The following is a 20,291-nucleotide window of genomic DNA, read 5'->3' on the forward strand; positions in this document are numbered from 1 at the left end:
GCAGAGAGTGATGCATTGAACAATCCATCTAGAAATAGTGGACTTTGAAACCGTATCTCCTTCTCTTCCTGCTGCCACCGAGACGAAGAACTGATTAGTCTTCCTCAGTGGTCTGGTTCTTTCCATGTAGAACATGACCGCTCTGCGTACATCTAGTGTGTGCAGAGTCCTTTCTCCCAAATTGGAAGGATTTTGAAAGAACGTTGGTAGTTCTATAGATTGGTTTACGTGGAATTTAGAAATAAATTTCGGAGCAAACCTAGGGTGAGTGCGTAGAACCACCTTATCTCTGTGAACTGTAACGAAGGGGTCTAGAATAGAAAGAGCCCGAAGTTCACTTACTCTCCTGATGGCGGTGATAGCTATTAAAAAAGCAGTCTTAAGAGTGAGGTGTTTAAGAGATGCTTTGTGCATGGGTTCGAATGGAGAGCCCATGAGTCTGGTAAGTACCACATTAAGGTCCCATCCGGGAGCTGGGTCAGCTATCGGGGGGTGTATTCTCTTTACTCCCTCCATGAAGGCCTTGATAACAGGGATCCTCCACCAAGACACTTTGAGTTGGGAAGTGGTGTATGCAGAAAGTGCCGCTAGGTGGACTTTAATGGAGTTAAACACTAGACCTGAATCCAATAGGTGGGTCAGGTATAGGACCACATGTGTGGGAGAGCAGTCAATAGGGTTGATGCTCTTACTCCTGCACCAGATGACAAATCTTTTCCACTTGCTAGAATAGCAGTGGCGAGTGTTCGGTTTTCTGGCTTCCCTGAGGATGTCCATGTATCTTTGCGGGAGTTGTAGATGTCCGAACTCTATGATCTCAGGAGCCAAGCTGCTAAGTTCATGTTCTGGGGGCATGGGTGCAGGGTCCTGCCCTTGTCCTGAGACAGCATGTTGTACGGGCAGGGGAGTTTTACTGGGGGAGATAGAGACATCTCCATCAAGTGAGCGAACCATGGTTGTCGTGCCCACATTGGGGCCACTAGTATCATGGTTACTTGTTCCTGGTGCATCTTGTGCACCACTCTGTTCAGAAGGGGAGTCGGGGGGGAAAAGCGTAAACAAATTTCCCTGACCATAGCATCGACAGACCGTTCCCCTTGGATTGGTTCTGGGATACCTGGAGGCGTAACTTAGGCATTGTGAGTTCTCCAGGGTTGCGAACAGGTCTATCTCTGGGAATCCCCATTCTGTGAAGATGTCGAAGACTATGTCTTCGTGCAGGCGCCATTCGTACTCTCCGGGCAGGGGGAAATCTCTGCTGAGTCTGTCTGCCAGCAGATTGAGTTCCCCGGGTACATGTAGTGACAGTAGGAACATGTCTTGTTTGAGAGCCCACTTCCATATATTCTGGGCCAGTTTGGACAGGCCTGGAGAGTGGGTGCCCCCTTGCTTGTTGATGTAGTACATGGCTGTAGTGCTGTCTGTAAGGACCATTACTGTCTTGCCTTGTAGGTGTTCCTGGAAGGCTTTAAGCGCCTTGAACACCGCTAGTAGCTCCAGTAGATTGATGTGTTTGGATGCTACGTTCGGAGTCCACACTCCGTGAGCAGTCTGATGGGATAGGTGCGCCCCCCATCCAGTGAGGGATGCGTCTGTGGTTAGAGTGGCTTCCGCCGCGCGTGTGACAAAAGGTTCCCCATTTCCCATGTTTTCCTTTGTCCACCACCGTAGCGAGAGAACCAAGGCCTGCGAGACCACCACTAGATACTCCCATAGTCCGCTGGCCTGACACCACTGGCTGTTGAGCCACTCTTGCATTGGGCGCATGCGCAGGCTCGCGTGAGGTACCAAATAAATACAGGACGCCATCATTCCTAGCAAGCGCATTGCTTTGCGTACCGTTACCTCTCGGCCGGTTACATATTGAGGGATTTGAAACAGCATGTTTTGGACCCTCTCTTTGGAGGGGAAGACGAGGCCGTCCCTTGTTTGAATTAGAGCCCCTAGGAATTGTTTGATTTGACTGGGGTCTAAACTGGACTTTTCGTTGATGGAGAAGCCCAGCTTGAACAAAAGGTCTACCGTCTTTTGGGTATTGGAGAAGCATGTTTCGTAAGAATCCCCGGTTATGAGCCAGTCGTCGAGGTAAGGGTAAACTGGGATGGACAACCTGCGCAGGTGGGCCGCTGCCACTGCCAGCACCTTCGTGAATACCCTTGGTGCTGATGCTATACCAAAGGGTAGCACTTTGAACTGGTAGTGTTTGCCCTCTATCATGAACCTTAGGTATTTTCTGTGCGCTGGCAACATTAAAATATGAAAGTATGCATCTTTCATGTCCAATGTTGTCATGTAATCTCCCTGAGAAAGCAGTGGGATCACTTCCTGTAAGGTTACCATACAAAACTTTTGGGGTTTGATAAACTTGTTCGCTGGGCGCAGATCTAATACAGGGCGCATGGTTAGATCCTTTTTGGGTACAAGGAAGTACACTGAATAAATACCTTCCGTTACCTGAGATAGAGGCACGACCTCTATGGCTCCTTTTTCCAGCAGTTGTTGTACTTCTTGGAGAAGGATGGCAAGATGTTCCGGTGTCATGCGACGTCCCCTCGGGGGTCTGTAGGATGGGGAACTGTTGAATTCGATACAGTATCCGTGGGCTACGGTGGAAAGTACCCAACGGTCTGACGTGATCTCCTCCCATGCAGGAAGAAAGGATGTTATCCGGCCCCCGACCGGTGTTGCATGGGAGGGGACGCGAATCTTCGCGTCACTTGGAGTTGTTGGGGGCTTGGGAGCCTCTAGGGGTGGATCCCCGACCTCTCCCCTTACCCCGGCGTTGGCCTCTTTGGCTGTACTGCCCACTATTGGTCTGGTGATTGGTGGCAGGGTATTGTTGATGTTGTCTTTGTTGTTGTTGCTGGCGTTGGCCACGAAAAAAGCGTTTGTTGCCATAGCCGCGTCTGGTAGTGGGCCTAGAGATCTGGTCAAGAGTCTTGATAGTATCTAACTCTTTTTTAGCCATCTCTAGAGCTTCATCCACCGCTTTCCCGAAGAGGTTAGAGTCTTCGACAGGTTTATTTATCAAAGACGCCTGTGTCTCCGGTTTAAAGCCTGAGTTGCGCAGCCATACATGGCGTTTTAGGAGTATTCCCTGCACTAGGGAACGTCCCGCTGTTTCTGCCGCGTCCAGAGAGTTTTTTACAATGCTCTGGTTCACCTGGGTTCCTTCGCCAATAGTTGAAAGTAGGCGTGTACGTAAAGGCTCCGGTGCTTCCTCGGCGTCCTTGCGCAGTTTGGACCACTGCGCATCTGCGTAGCTAGCAAGCAAGGAATTGTTGTTCGCAATTCTTGCGGAGAAGGCAGCCGAGGAAGTTACTCTCTTTGCAAGGGCATATAGCCTCTTGCCCTCCTTGTCAGGGGGTGCCTCACTGGTGGAAAGTGGTACCCCTGCCCTCTTTCTAGTATTAGATACGACTAGGGAATCCGGTATGGAATGTCCCCTAATGTAGAGCGGGTCTGAGGGTGAAGAAGTGAAAAGTTTTTCAATTCTCGGATTGACCCCTCTGATCAATGCGGGAGTGGACAGCGAAGGGATAATTCTTCTCTTCATTGAAGCGAGGAGGGGAATGGTCTGGCTGACCGGGGGTTTCTCTTTAATAACTCTTTCTACAAAGTCCAATTCTGGAGAGAGCTCCCCAGTGTCCAGTTCGAAATGCGCTGCAGCTCTGCGCAACAGTGCATTGAAAGTGGGCTGATCGTCGATTGGAGACGTGTTCCTAACCGGAGAAATGTCCTGAGGAGTTAGGTTTAGGACATCAGTGTCGGAATATACTGATGGGGATTGCCAGGGGTGCGAAGGTCCTTCTTCTGGGTTTTCTCCGAAGCCTTCTTCTATAATGTCTGGGCTGTCTTCCAGACATTCCTCCTGGCACTGTCCTTCATTGTCCATGAAATCATCTTCTTCCTCCAAGTATTGTTCCTCCCCAGTGAGGTCGTATACCTTATGGAAGTTTGAGGCTGTGTCCTGCTGGGGATCGACTAGCCTCGGATTTTTGGCCCTGGGGTCCTCCTGAGACCCTTCTCTAGTCCTCTTGTGAGTTAGAGAGGTCTGGGTACTCAAAGTTTTCCATCCTCTCCATACAGAGGTGGAGTCTTTCCATGGTTTCATGGGGTACCCCAGAGCGGTCTGGCGGGGGAAAAAAAGAGTCATTTAACTGGAAATGGCTCGACCTCTCCCAAAGCGTCGAGGAAAGTGTCCCGTCGCCCTCCGAAAAACCTTCAGGTGTGCCGGGTGACCCCCCGATTGAAGGGGGTAGTCCCTGCCTTTCTTCGGGTTTTTTCGGCGTGTCTTTGGACTTATGCGTAGCGCTCGACGTGTTCTTCGGCGTACGCTTCTGGGCGTCGGCTACAGCGATCCTTGCCAAGCTATCGGCGACTCGTTTGTCAGCGGAAGCTTGTGTTTTCGACGCTATGGGTGTCGAACGCTCTACGGCGGTCTGCGCCTTCTGTTGATGCGCGCCGGCCGATGGTTTGGGGGCGGCGCCCTTATTCGCCGAAAGCCCAGTCGCTGGTCGCGGCTGCGAGAGGGGCTTCGAACCCGAACGGTCCGAGGAGTCCGCCGGTGGAACCTGCGTCTCCTTGGGCGCCGAAGCTCTTTTCGTCTTAGACGAAGAAGAGCCGTGGGTTGTGTGCTTATGTGTGTCTTTATGTGCGTCAGTGTCGCCGGGGTGTTCATCCCCATAAGCAGGGCGTGAGCCGAGCCCGTCGGGGCCGGGGACAGACGACGAAGCGCGCAAGCGCTCTTTAGAGGGGGTTTCGACTTCCGTAGCGGAGGTCGTGTTATCGCGTTCCTCGTCACGGTCGGTGGTAGCAGCGGCGGGTGAACCTTCGGCCTTCGGCATTGCGTAGGCCGCCCACCTTTTAACCCTACGGTCTTTTAGAGTTTTAGGCTTAAGAAGCCGACAAGCCGCGCAACCTTCCTCCTTGTGATCGAGGGGCAAGCAGCGGTTACACCGTGAATGCTTGTCCTTCCAAGTAAATTTGCCTTTGCAAAGCGGGCAAAACCTAAAGGGTGTCCTCTCCATAGCCGAGGCAATAAATCGCGATAAGCACCCCAAGGGAAAGGAAGGGGAAAGGGAAAGGCATTCTCAGAAAGACCGAGATGTCCCACGACCCCACTCTCCCTACTGTATATGGCCTGCGAGGCCAGGCCACGTGTTCGGCAGCGCCGAAGGATTTCCTCCACTCGACCCTCCGTCGAAGATTTTCGCTCGGCGGAGAACAGCTACAACTGCGTCGAGGGAGTGTTTATTAATATTATGATAAGAAAACGACCAAAGGTCGAGTTGCAATGTCTCTCGAGGAGCTCCGCGTGAAGGCGACCAGAAGCTGGGCGGAAAAAAACAATCTGAGGGACCTCGACGCGTGAGGGATTGTGGGTACAATGCACGTCACTGTAGGGATAGTGTTTCAGACACGCCTTGTCGACGTCCCCTTTTCGACTACGAAAAACAAAATGCAATACTCCGCAGTGACCACTGGATGTCGGACCTATGCACAGCATGTGATTCTAAGCAGATTAACAAACATCAGAAAAGAAATTCTGCAGCGGGGAAAGCATGGAGGGAGCGTTATGGAATACTTCGTCGGACCATCCCATCGAAAGAACGTTACCAGGTAAGAGTAACTTGTTCTTCGAGGGGATTGGGTCCTCCGACGTATTCCATATCTATGACAGACTCCCAAAGCAGTACCAACGTAAGGAGGTGAGAAAAGAATGTAGAATATAGAATTTAGAATGCCCAATCAAATTGCAGAGTAAAGGACCGTACAAAAGTATGGACCGAAGCCCATGTAGCTGCATCACAGATGTTACGAATAGGAACACCCCTCTGCAGGGCAGTAGAGGCAGCCATACCCCTGGTAGACTGGGCCTGCAAGCCTACCGGAGGGTCCTTACCCGCCAAGCGGTAACATTCAGAAATTGCCAAGATAATCCATCAAGACAAAGTCTGCTTAGTAACAGCTTGTCCCAAACGCCTTCCAGCGTAACCAATGAAGAGTTGATCGTCCACTCTGACCTGGGACACGAGTGAAATGTAGAAACTTAAAGCTCTCCTAGGATCCAACCTATGGAGCCTATCCTCTTCCTTACCAGGATGCGGAGGAGGATAAAATGCCGGAAGAATAACATTCTGGCTTAAATGAAATTCCGAACCAATAGAAAGGAAGGACGAACTCTAAGGACACCCCTGTCCATATGAGACATAGTGAAGGGTGGCTTAACTGAAAGTGCCTGTAACTCACTCACTCTGCAAGCGGAAGTGACCGCAGCCAAACATACAGTTTTAAGGGTTAACAGTCTCGAAGGACAAGAATGCAAAGGCTCAAAGGGAGCACCCATTAGAAACTTGAGAACAAAGTTCAAATCCCAACCGGGCACCTGGAAAGGTGACGGAGGGAATACATTAGTGAGCCCTTTCAGAAACTGAGCAATTAAATGGATTTTAAAATAAGAACACTCCTCAGATGAGCGCTTAAATATAGACAGCGCCGCCAGGTAACCTTTAACGGTACCCACTTGCAGGCCCTTGTGGGCCAAAGAATGTCACATGAAAAAGGATCCACATTCTGAACCCTGCACCAGTCACAGAACTTTCCCCAACGGCAACGGTACAGGGACTTTGCTGCCGGCTGTCTGGCTGAAAGCAACACCTCCATCACGTCTTCAGGGAGGTCCCAATCCTTATACCTCAACCTTTCAGAAGCCAAGCATGAAGGTGGAGGGATCCGACCTCTGGATGGAGAACCTGACCCCCCTCCCGTGAGAGCAGATCGTCTCAGTAGGGAAGACGACGTGGAGGTCAGGTGGACAAGTCGAGAAGGTCCGGGTACCACGTCCTCCTGGTCCATGCCCGAGCAATGAGGATCATCCGGGAACCTAACCTCCGCAGCACTTGCGGGATGACGGGGACTTGAGGAAACGCATACAGCAGTGGGAATGACCACTCCACCACGAACGCGTCTCCTAAGGCTCCTCTTGGAGGAAATTCCCGCGAGCAGAACCTTTCATACTTCAGGTTGACACTGGAGGCGAAGAGATCCACTTGAGGAGTCCCCCTTGAAACACTTGTGTACAGGTGCGTTACAAATGCCATATCTTATCATATGATAACAAAGGGCGAAGATCTCCAGGAGAAACTCCGGAGCCAACTCCCACTCATGAGAGATCGCGCTCTGCCTGCTCAGAGCGTCCGCCGTCTCGTTTTCGTCTCCGGGCAGATGAACTGCCGAGACCGAAATATCCTGCTTGATTGCCCAGAACCAGAGCTGCATCGCCTCCCTGCACAGAGGAAGTGACCCTGCCGCCGCCCCCCCCTTTTTGTTGTGGTAGTGCATGGCCACTGTGTTGAACGTCAGGATCAGGACATTCTTTCCTCGCACAGTTGGTAAAAAAGCCTTCAGGGCAAGCCTGACGGCCCTCATTGATATGGACTCTGGGCTTCGACAGAGACCAACGACCGCTGACTGTCAACTCGTTGGCATGAGCTCCCCATTCCTGAGGGATGCGTCCGTCACGATTGTCACCTCCGGCCAGGGTAGCCTAAATGGAGCCCCCTTCATCAGATTGCATTCGACGGCCCACCACAGAAGGTCCCGGGTGACCGAGGGCGGCACCTGAATGGGGTCCGACATCCTGCCGGAGGACTGACCACTGGAGTTTGAGAGCCCATTGCAAAGATCTCATCCGCAACCTGGCCTCTGGCACCAGAAGAATGCAGGATACCATGAGGCCGAGCAACCTCAAGAACTCGAACTCTGGGAGACTCTAGGCATGTTGAAACTTGTGCACCATCTGCTGAATGTGATGAGCCCTCACCTGGGGAGGAAAACACTGCCCCAGAAACAGGCCGAGCACTGCTCCGATGTACTGGAGCCGCTGTGTTGGCACCAAATGGGACTTCTTTAAATTGAGTGAGAAGCCCAGCCTGTGAAGGGAGTGGCAGGTGACGGACAGATGATCCAGGGCTTGCTCGGGAGAGCGCGCCCTGATCAACCAATCGTCCAGGTAGGGGTAGACGTGAATCCCCCCTTTCCTGAGATACGCTGCCACCACCACCATGAGCTTGGTGAAGACCCTTGGGGCGGAGGTCAATCTGAACGGCAGGACCCGAAACTGAGTGCGAGTCGCCAACCGTGAACCTCAGGAACTTCTTGTGCTTGGGATGGATTGGCACATGAAAATAAGCGTTCTTGAGGTCTAGAGACACCAACCAGTCCTGACGTTGAAGGGCCTGGAGGACTTGAGAAAGAGTAACCATGAAACCGTGCAGGTCCATGATGGGTCTCAATCCCCCGCTTTTCTTTGAAATAAAAAAATAAGGGGAATACCATCCCATGTTCCTCTCGGATCCGGACTCTTCAAAGAGAGGTTCCCTGGTGGATTGTCACGAGTCCTCTGCCGGAAAGGAAGACAGTAGCCGTGGGCTATGATCTCCAGAACCCACACATCTGAAGTAATGGCCCGATGCTGCTCCAGCCCCCCCCCCCCCCACCGGCGAAGCATGGGCCTCATGACTGAGCAGAAGCGGCTGCGGCAGTGCCTGAGGGCAAAGAGGCAACTGCCCGAGCGGCCTTGGCACCTTGACTACCTTGTTTTCCACCTCTAGCACTCCTACGGTGGCTCCTTTGACTAGCAGTTCCTCTCGCTTTACTAAAGGATGAGTAATAATGAAAGGAACCTCCCCTCCATTGCGGTCCCCTAGGACGAAAAGGAGGAGGTTGGCGAACTGCAGCGCTCAACGACTTTGCTGCAGATTTTGAGGTCTGCAACCTCTCAAGGCTCTCGTCAGCCTTGCTGCCAAAAAGATGCACACCATCAAAGGGCATGTGGAGGAGCCGGGCTTGCACATCAGGACCCAAACCCCCCCCCCGCCCCCCTCGACTTCCGCAACCATGCAAACGTGCGTATTACGGTGCTTGCCGCCATGGACCAGCTGACGCAATCTGCCATGTCCAGACCCAACTGAACGGCCTCGCACATGGCATCCTTGCATTCCTGTATCATAGCAAGAAAACCATCCTGTTCGTCCCCTTTGGAAATATGTTCAGCCGCTAAGGAAATAGTTCCACAGAGTGTGCGTGAAACGTGACAAGGCACATACGGAGTTAGCTGCCTGAAGAGCCATACCTCCTGAAGAAAACACTTTCTTCGCCCAACCATCAAAACGCTTGTCGTCCCTATCAGGAGGGATGGTAAGATACAATGCCTGCTTTGCTGGGGCCGTAGCCGTCTGCACCACCAAATTCTCTGGAGTGGGGTGCGTGGTCAAGTAGCAGGGGTCGCTACTGGCTGGGCGGTATTTTCGCGACAAAGACTTGCCCACTGCCGGGAGACTCTCCGGGGCAGTCCAAGCTGCCGCCACCCTCCTTTGTAGAGCCATATGGAACGGCAGTACCAGGTCAGTTGGTGGACCTTGGTCGAGGATATCCGTCAGGTCATCCTGCAGAAAATCCCCTGGTGGAGCAGACCACCCCAAGTACTCAGTGACCCTCGACATAAGGTGCCAGTACGAGGACTCGGCATGGGTGCCAGGCTCAGGCCTATAGAACTCCACCTCGTGCAGCGACTGACGGAGGTCCTCAATCTGGCTATGTCCAGAGATAATCTTGTCTGGTACTGTATCAGGAACCATCCCATCTTAAGAACCCTCATCCACCTCAGAAATATAATCCAGATGGTGGAAAGTGGGCACATAATGGGGGACAAAGACATGTTTGGCCTTGGCCAGAGCCTTTCTAGGAGGTTCCAGCGTGCCACGGGGCACCTCCGACAAAACAGCCTCGAAAGGAGTCGAGTGAATCGGCGTCTAGCGCAGCGCCGACAGCATCGACGGCTTCGACACAGGCCTCGAGGTTGGAGCCCCAAGCGTGTCCTTCGACAGCCTGGGCGCCAACGACTTCCTCAGAGGCAGAGCCTCAAGCGAGTCCCTCGACGACCTTGGCGCCACAGGCATAGACGTCTTCTTTGAAGACTTCACAGGTGCACACGGTCTCGAGTGCATCGAGGACCGGGACCTGAAATGGGCATGACTAGAACGATTCCCCTTGTCCGAGCGGTACCTTTCCCGCGAATCGTGCCGACCACCCGAGCCCGAAGCGTTGTCTCTAGTACTGTCACGCCCGACCCCACTCGGAGGCGCGGACGGACTGGTGCACTGCGATTCAAGAATCGTCAACATTTTCTTACCGAAGGAAGCCCATTCCTCCGGAGTCGCATGGTTGGTGGGATAAGCAACCCGCCGACGGGCGGAGTCCTCAGACGAGGACGGGGAAGGCGACCGATGACAGCGCTTCCGTGAGTGCCTCGAAGAGGCAGAGGAGTGGCGGGACCCACTCCAGGACCGAGACCCCCCCCTAGACTTACGACGCTGAGAGTCGCCCCTCGAATAGTCCGTCGAAAGCCCAGTGGACGTCGATTTACGGGGCTTGGACACCTTACCGACTGACTTCTTCTTACGCTCCCACAAGGCCTTGGACGCAAGCGTCTGGCAGTCGACACAATCATCCGTGTCGTGGGCCTCCCCGAGGCACCAGAGGCAGGCGTTGTGCGAGTCCATCACCGACATCTTGGACCCGCAGTCCCCACACTATTGAAGCCCGGACGCGGGGTGGAAGAAGAGGAAGACATCCTGATAATTTACTTCACAAACGAATAGGTTCGAAGAACCGAAAAAAAACAGAAACTCCAAAGAGTCGAGGCGTGCAGAGATATCCGAAGCGAACAAGTTCGTGGAAAAAACGGAACCGAGGCTACGGGCGTCATGCGTCCTACATATAACATCCGGTGACGTCGGCTGTCGGACGAGGTCCTCAAAGACGGCGTATTGACGTCATTGACGCAGAAAGATTTTCTGAAGCCGCACAGCTGTGGTGATTTCTGTCAGATATGGAATACGTCGGAGGACCCAATCCCCTCGAACAATTGTTACACGCTTTGTGTGTATCCTGCCAGGGACATTTCGAATTGCACCACAGGCAAAACCTAAATGGTGTGTTCTCCCATAACGGAATCGAGATTTCCACGCACCCTTAATGTTGGGAAGTACAAGGGTAATATGCATTCTCAATGTGAATGCATCAAAAACTCTCTCCACCCCCGCTCTCCCTAGTATAGGCCGCAACGCTTGCAGCCGTCACTATCAGATTTTTGGGCTTTGCATCGAAAATGGCGTTGAAAAGGTCTCTTGTCTCAAAGTTGCTGACAAACGATGGCAGGGGAAACAGATGACGTCGACACTGAAGGATTGTGTGTACCTGTACATGTAGGATCGGGATTGTGTTACAGGAACAGCCCGGTTGACGCCCATGTTTTTCAAAAAAGATGCAATACTTCTAGCTAACCTCTAGAAGGCAGACGATCCACACAAGGAATCCGAGCAGATTCACAAGCTCCAAAAATGTCCCCATCAGCAACAAGATGCCTTAAAAACGTGGAGTTCAATCCCCAAAGAACAGCACCCATTACCTGCTCTAAGCATTCGAGAGAATTGAAGTGAATGCCACTGTGGGCATAGAAGCCACTCTTGTATCCTCATAGCAACTTTTAACCAATGATCTTTTGAAATCTCTTCATGGAGAACACCCTCTATCAAATTTAACAGCAAACAAAAAACCCACACATTTTGGATGAAGTACCTAGGAAGACCTTTTCTTTTCCAATAGAATAGGTGCCACAAACCACCAGTGTACGAGGGTTCAGGGTGACCATCTCAAAGGCAGTGGTGACAGCAAACTGGATGGCCTCTTGCTGGGGTGGAAAGGTGTATTCCGGACTGCAATACCTGTGAGGAATGACAAACATATTCAAGCAACACAATTTTAAAAGACGTAAGCTGTTTCCACACAAATTCAACCTAATTTCTTAAAATTGGGCAGTGGGAGGCATGACCACACAAACCGTAGTGGAGTTTTCTGGTTCTAGATGTCGTTTAGTGCAATGCTGAGTAGATTACTTCTCTCAGAGTCAATCGACTTGAGTGGTAAAGTTGAAGATGGATAGAACAGTGACCACTATAGAGCAAAATAGCTGCTATTGCTGGTTTACCTCCAAACTGCAAGTGATGAACCAGGATACCGGATATCAAATTCTGGTTTCCCTGCTGCTAGACCAACTTATGTAAAAAAGTTACATCTTTCTGATATGTGCCTTGGTTTCAGGAGCTGCAAAAGTGACTTAAATTTGCCGTGCTGAACTATGCACGCAATTCTCTTCACTTACTTGAAGGCTCAAATGTTACTCGCTCTAGAGACAACGGCACACCTAGTATAGTACATTTTCTACATAATGGGGAAGAGCTCCATCCCACAGGACTGTATCAGAGGCTGGCACAGCAGCATTCCCACTATCGCTTTTTGGAGGCCACAAATAAATGCCCTCTGGCCTATTTCACCAGTTTTTTCCATCAGCCCATAAAATCCAGTCAACTAGCTGACTTATGAGGGGATGTAGGAAGGTGCATGGAAAAACAAAACACGATTATGAGTACATTTAGTCACAATGGTGTGCAATGTCAATTTTTTGTTTTGCAGTGCTTACATAGCGCTTTTATCCGAAGCACTTTACAAGGAGAAAGAAAGCAGTGCAATAAAGTGAATAGAAGGACAAGCAGCATAATCCAAGGATTCAGGTCAAATGGAGATTCAGGGAGAAAGTGCTCTGTAACAAATAGTTTACAAGTAGTTATTTGAACTGAGAGAGGAAAAGACGGAACGAATATCTAGAAGTAGAATAGTCCAGAGTTGGGAACAACGGGTTGGAAACAAAACCGAGAAGCAGCACAAGGAGTATGAGGTACCCATAGGACGAAGGGAGGCAAAGCAAAGGTTTTGACTAGGATGGTAGAGTGAGATCAGAGGGCAAAGATTGGCTTGGCAAGGGAGTGAATACGTATAAAGATTAAACAAAAACTGATATTCACATTGTTAAAGGGGAAGCCAGTGAAGACAAGCGAGAAGATGAGACTGGAGAAGAGCAAGGAAGCCACAAGAATCCGGACTATAAAGCGCAAAGGGCAAAATATGTGGAAGACCTACAACAATAGTGAAGACAAGAAAGAACCAGAGTTTGAAGCAGGGTTTTAACAGAAGACAGGTAAGCAAAGGATGAATATTCCCAAAATTAAACAGATAAACATAAGATTGAATAGTTGCAAATTGAAGCCGAAAAGAAAGTCAAATTTAATGCCCAGATTAGGTGCCTGAGAAGTAGGAAGCTGAGGAGGAAGAAAGGAGATGGACAAGAGAGACAAAATCCTAGGAGGCAGACCTGGTCACCCCTCAAACACAAGTGCAGGGTGGCTGAGCGGAAATGGGGTGCTTCTGGTACACCCTCTAACAAACTGGCCTGCCGCCTGCTCCAAAGGCAATACAGGCTCTCTGTCGGCACCAAGAAGAGAGCTCACGTCCAAGCCCGCGTCTCTGCGGCATCTAACAACTCGGCTGAACTCTTCAAAATCAGCAAGTAACTGGGCAATCCGGCTGCAGTCTCTACCTCTTCTGTCCCTTCCCAGGCACTCTGCACAGGCTTCTCATTTCATCTCTAAAACGCAGGACATCCTGTCTCTCTCTTCCTCTCCCCCTCTACTCCCTGCTCATCCTTTGGCCCTTATTCGGCCACCTCTCTTCCCTCCTTCTCTGCCTTGCCCCCGTTCTCCCCAGATGAGGTTTCTAGACAAGTCCTATTTATGAAAGTCATCAAAACAGGTTCATCCCTGTTCCTCCAAAACCATAAAGGACCACATGGACTCCCTGGCTCCTGCTCTGGCTGACTTCTGCAACCACTCCTTCGCCACTGGAGTCTTCCCATCCCCCCTGAAGCACTCCCTTGTGCACCCTCTTAAGAAACCCTCTGTCGACCCATTCTGCCCAGCTAACTATCGCCCAATTTCCATCACTCCCTTCCTGGGCAAACGCCTAGAAAAGCTGGCCATCTCCCAGCTTAATCTTCACACTGAATTTGTTGGTTGTCTTCATGACCGTCAGTCTGGCTTCAGAGCTGCCAGAAGCATGGAAACTGCTCTCCTTAACATCAGTGAAGACCTGCTCTCAACCTTGATTCCAACACCCCCTGTGTCCTCATCTTACTTGTTCTCTCTTCTGCCTTTGACACAGTCAACCATTCCATACTGCTCAACCGTCAGTGATAACCTGGGTATCTCTGGTCAGGCCCTGGCATGGCTGACTTCTTTCTTCTCTCATCGACCCTCCCAGGTCCAACTTGGGCCTTCCTCTCCTCCATCTCTACCTGTGGTGTCCCCCAGGGGTCTAGCCTCTCTCCCTGGCTGTTCAACCAATACCACCCACTTCTTGCCCACCGCATTGCCGCTCTCTGCTCCAACTGTCACTGCTATGCCGGTGACACAAAGCTCATTCTCAGGCTACCGTCTGCCACCTCTTCTCCGTCGCTCATCTCAGACTGTCTGATATCCAGGAGTGGTTCCACCAATGATCTTTGCCTTAATGCCAGTAAGACCTAGATTCTCCGCATCGGCACACCCGCTCCCTCCTTTCCTGACACTCTGGCTGGCCTCTTGGCCCTCCTCCTGCTCCCACCTGCAAGGCTAAAAACCTTGGGGTCATCTTCGACTCCACACTCCTTCTCGCCTCACATCTCCGACGTCTCTAAGAAGTCACACTACCAGCTGCACCTCCTCAGAGGTATTCTTCCTTTCCTCTCCTTCCACCCAGAAGCTCACCGTCTCCAGAACTCTGGTTCTCTCTAGGCTGGACTATTGCAACAGCCTCTTTCTAAATCCGCCTGCTTCTACTCTCCGCCCTTTGCAACTCATCTAGGAAATGACTGCAAGACTTGTCCTTGGCCTCAAGCCCAGGGATCTCATCTCTCCAGGACTGAAATCTCTGCACTGCTCCCAGTGGCATGCGAGGATGAAGTTCAAAACCCTCTGCATTGTCCACAAGGCCTTCTGGGGCCTCAATAGCTTCAACTCTCTTCCTAAATATCTTCCTTCTCGAGCTCTTCGCTCATCCGCCTCCAACTCCGTCAGGGTCAGTCGCTTCACCAAGCAATGAGTTGCTGGTAGATCTCTTCAGCTGGGGCCTCCCTCTGGAACAGCCTCCCTGAAACTGGAGAAGAACCACCTCTGGTTCCGGAAGCACCTCAAAACCTTCCTCTTTGCTTCTGCTTTCTCTCCTCCTCTCCCCTGCTTAATTCCTGGCTGAAGCTCTACTGGTTACTTGGCCACCCTCTGATCTTGTGCCAAGGTCCCCTCCCCTGCCAGTTACACACCTGCTCTGCCTCCATGGCAACCCCACACTTGGGGACTGTTTTCTGTATCCCCTACAGTCCCCCTCCAGCACTTGACACCCAATATCTGCACTTACCACCAGCTGGCCCTACTGCTATTGTTTTATTTATTCTATTTCCCCCCTGTACTGCACTGTGCCCACTCCCACTCTGCACTTTTCCTCTTACCCCTACCCCTGCACGCACGATCTGAAGGACACCTGGCCTAGTAAGATCGCTGTCAGTCTTCCTCCAGTTCCCCCTCCCGTGCTGCATCGCTCCTTGAAACACTTGTGTGTAGGCGCATTATAAAAATACCATATCAAATAAGATTTTTTTTTTTTTTTTAATTAAGACAAAGCGAGCAGACATCCAAGGGGATCCAAGCCAGAGGAGGTAGTTCTCCCAGGGCCACAAATAATTGAGAACTGGCATAGGCCAGGGTGGAGAAGAGGCAATTGTGAAAAGGGAAAGGTAAAACCCCCATCAAGATGACAGTAAGGGGAGAAATCTACATTCCGTGCAAACTGGTTGAGGGTTAGCTCAGTCAATGGATCTGGGCTCAAGAAATCTGTGCAAGTCTCGGCAGTCACGTTCCTCTTTGCAATTTAACAGATAAATGCTAGAGAAAGACGACAGAAGAACCCAAATTAGTATGTGGTCCCCTCCGCCCTGAAAAAGAACCCTTGCCAATTCCTTTTGGCTCTGCACTTTCAACCGCCTTCTTTATGATCCTGACATGCACCGATTTATATTAGGCAATCTTGTAGTTGGGTTTTCCCTGGCCAAACTATGAGTAGCCTTTAAAGCTCCCTCAGTTGCAGACCTATTAGCCAAATGTCTCAATAAGGCTGGTATGAGGCACATGGCTCTTGGGGAATCGCCCACCTGCGCATATAAAACAGATACGCGACCCTGGGGGAGAAGACTCACGCCACTGGACTCGCTTCCCTAATCCTTGGCATGGGAGGGCAAAAATCACCCCCCATCCCCCTCCCGGGGCCTGCAGCACAGATCCCCGCGGGCATTGCAGAGACTCAGAATCTCAGAATACAGTGGCATTGGAACCCACAGGGGGGGGGGGGGCAACAATTAACCCCCAGCAGACAATAGGGGGAGATCCCATCGGCGCCAGTACAGTGGCGGTAGCCCAGGGGCAGCGGAGGGCCTGAACCCGGATAACCCCCCCCCCCCCCGCGGGAGAACATCCAGAGTTACGCAAACCCCCAGCCCTATGGGGGGGGGGCCCCCCTTCGGGGGTTGAGGAGGAGCTCAGGGGGGTTAATAAACATAGGCAAACCAGCGGGACGACCCCTACGGGGAACCTAATAAGGGGAATCCGTGAAAGACGCATACCCTCCCCCAGATCCAGAACGCTTCATAGTGGTATAGAGCAGGACACCGAACAAAGCGCCTACAATTCGAAAATAAACATCAGCACATATGTCAAAATCCAGGGGGAGGACAGCGCAATCAAATCACCAAAACCCCCAGAAGAAACAGGATTAGAGCCTCCCACAACTGTGGGGGTCGGAACAGACTACCCCCTCTAGCTCCACAAGAACAAAAACTCAAGGACATCTTTTGAAAGCAAACACAGGAATATCAGACCCCGAAATGGCATCTAAAGAGGATATGAAAATGTGGTTTGGGGAATTTCAAACACAGTTCATGGCCAAAATGGAGACGCAATTTGAATCCATGAAAAATGACGAAGGCGCTACAAGAATTAGGAACGGAGATTAAGAGTTTGGGGGAGAGAACGGACACCCTGGAGAAAAATCACCCAAAATCTAGATGAAGAGACGCAACAATATGCAGAGGTCCAGGAACAACTGCTGAGACGGACCCACAATCTTGAAATACAGTGCAAGGACCTTGAAAATCGATCACGAAGGTCGAACATAAGAATTAAAAATATGGCAGAGTCAATAGAGGATAGAGACCTGAAAGACGCCGTCCAACAGGTCTTCAAGGAGATCCTAGGCGCAAAGGCAGAAGAAGAAGTATCCATAGACAGTACACCGGGTGGGCCCAAAAAGAGCGGGGGAACCGGGTGCAAGGCCTAGAGATGTTTTGGTAGCCCTCTCCTCTTATCCCCAAAAAGAACAGATCCTGAGGAAAGCAAGGCCAATGGACCACATTAGAATGAACGGGGAGGAGGTTCAGCTGTATCAGGACCTGGCACAGATCACACTACAGAAGCGCAGAGACATGGGCCCAGTTGTAAGATACCCAACGTCAAGGCAAATAAGATATAAATGGACATTGCCCTTTGGGCTCCTTTTCACGCGGGAGGACAAACAAAGGAGGATAACTACCTGTGAAGAGGGGGAGACAAATATTGGGAATACACGAACGAGAGATAACCAGACCCGGAATAGAGCTGATTCCTACTGGAAAAGTACCGGAAGAAAAGGGAAAGGTCCCCCGCCAACAGATAGGTAACCACAACGAAGGCATCAGAAGAACGAAGGCATCAGAAGGAACTATCAAATCCACACCGGAGAGAACAAGTAACCCAACTCGACAACGCTAGAGAAACAGGACGGGAGTATTCCAGAATCATGAACAAGGTGCGGAGAAGGGGGAGGAGGGCACTTGGAACGGCACTTGGAATCCAAAGGGTTTTAGAATACCCTGCAAGTTATCCCTGAGAACAGTCGGGCATGGCGTGTACGGCGCAACGCCAGAGCGACCTTAGGAACCAGAGCCCATCTCAGGGCAGTTCTGGGGGGGGGAAATAGGGCAAGTTGGGGGTTGCCTCATAATGGTGGGGGCGGGGGGCACACCGGGACTCAGCGCTTCACTCAAGGAATGCTCCGAGACATACATTCAAGGACCAACATCCAAGAACGGGATGGGGACTAAAATCCTAACATATAACATTCGAGGCCTTAACTCTCCAGTCAAACGGAAAAAAGTGGAGCACATCCTGAAACAAGATAGATATGACATTATCATGCTCCAAGAAACACATAAAAACACAAGACAAAGGTCCGATTGAAAGGGTATAACCAGATACTACAGGCAAACACACAAGACAAAAAGGCAGGGGTCTTAAAAGCCTTCAAAGACTCCTTAAAGATACAGATCCTCCAAACAGAGGCAGACAAGCAGGGGAGAGATCGGTTAGTGAACACGAAAATTGAAGGGAGCTCCCTAACGCTTGCCGCTCTATACGCACCAAATACAGGTCAGGAGGGATTCCTTAAAGACACACTGGGAAAATTAGAACGATTCGCCACAGGGGAAAATAGTGCTGGGAGGAGACCTAAATATAGCGTGGGACCCCAATCTCGATAGATCGGCCCCCAGACAGCAGGGGCAATGCTCCCCTTCGAGAGCCCTGAAACAGAAAATGTCCAATCTAGCACATGCAGATACGTGGAGGCACATTAACACTGATCAACAAGGCTTCACCTATTACTCACATGTACACCAATCAATGTCGAGGATAGACTATGGGCCACCCCAGGCATTCTGGGGAAAACACGGAGGGTAGAAATTGGCACCATTTCACTTTCCGACCATGCCCCCCTTTCGATGGAAATAATGCTTACCCCAAGAAGCCCCGGCTTGTGGAAATGGCGGCTCCCAGAAGAGATACTCCGAGACCCGGTAATGGGAAACACCATTCGAGAACAAATCAACAAATACCTTAATGATAACCTCCCAGACATAGATAGAAACCCAATGGGAAGCTCTGAAGGCGGTTACTAGGGGGTCATATAATCGCACAAAAAGCCCAAAGGGAGAGGCTTAACCTCCAATGGGAAAGGGAGTTGGAGGCAAATATTAGCAAAATCCATGCAGAAATTAAGAACCCACCCATGAAGCTGCAAAGATCACTGAGACACGTACAAAGCCAATAAGATTCCTTTCGTACAAAAAAAGCAGAAAGACATTTAATAAGATTGAAACATTGGTATTACATAAAGGCCAACAGAGCGGACAAGCTCCTGGCCAGACAGCTGAAGGGGAAAAATCAAGATAGGACAGTAAAGGCACTGCAGGACGAGAAAGGGATTAGGAAAACACAAACGACGGAAATTGGGGCCATATTTGAGCACTTTTATCGGCAACTATATTCGTCGGATCACCCAGACGACACCCTCCAAAAGACATATAGATGGGGTAACGCTTCCGTCACTAACGGAAGCACAGAGGCAGACGTTAGATAAGGATATATCCCAAGAGGAGGTCATCAAAGCAGTTAAAGATCTACCCAGGAATAAGGCCCCAGGCCCGGACGGCTTCACCGCTCTATTTTATAAAACCTATAGCAATATATTGGCCCCGGTCCTAACGGATCTCTTTAACTCATTTAAAGAAAAAGACGATATCACCCCATCGATGAATGAGGCAAAAATGCTGGTGATACACAAACAGGGAAAAGACCCAGAACTTCCTTATCGCTCTATAGCATTACTAAACCTGGATGCGAAGTTGTATACTAAACTTCTAGCCACGAGACTTACGCAAATACTCCCGAGACTGGGCCATCAGGACCAGGCGGGTTTTGTCCCCGGTAGACAAACGCACGACAATATTAGGAGGGTCCTACACATTGTGGAAAAAATAGGTATAACACAAACCCCAGCGATAGTATTGGCCTTGGATGCGGAAAAGGCTTTCGACCGAGTCGAGTGATCGCTCCCTTTTCATACGTTGAGGAAAATGAGGATGGGGGAGCCCTTCATTAAGATGATCAAAGCTAATTACAGGTCACCCACCATCAGGGCTGCAGTGAATGGAGCTCTCTCCGAGAAAATTCAAATTGAGAGGGGGGCGAAACAAGGATGCCCTTTGTCCCCCCTGCTATACGCACTTTTTCTGGAACCCCTACTATCGCGGATTAGAAGTAAGGAGGAAATAAAGGGCATAGACATGGGAGGAACCGAACATAAAATAGCTGCATATGCAGATGATATGCTAGTGATGCTGGGGGACCCAGAAAACTCCCTCCCAAGTCTTATGCAGGAAATAGAAACATTCGGCACATTGTCAGGCCTTAAGGTCAACAGACAGAAATCAGAAA

The 20,291-nt window shown here is 50.7% G+C and overlaps 1 protein-coding gene across 1 annotated transcript in view; it reads right to left on the bottom strand.

Moving 5' to 3' along the window:
• DCLRE1A (DNA cross-link repair 1A) overlaps positions 1-20,291 on the bottom strand; it is a 294,752-nt gene that overhangs the window by 48,667 nt on the left and 225,794 nt on the right. The window contains exon 6 of the mRNA XM_069611864.1: positions 11,644-11,789. Coding sequence (XP_069467965.1) covers positions 11,644-11,789 — 146 coding nt within the window. The remainder of the gene's footprint in view (positions 1-11,643; positions 11,790-20,291) is intronic.

The sequence above is a fragment of the Ambystoma mexicanum genome, chromosome 8 (assembly GCF_040938575.1).
Source record: "Ambystoma mexicanum isolate Mex_15411 chromosome 8, UKY_AmexF1_1, whole genome shotgun sequence".
Taxonomy (NCBI): Eukaryota; Metazoa; Chordata; class Amphibia; order Caudata; family Ambystomatidae; genus Ambystoma; species Ambystoma mexicanum.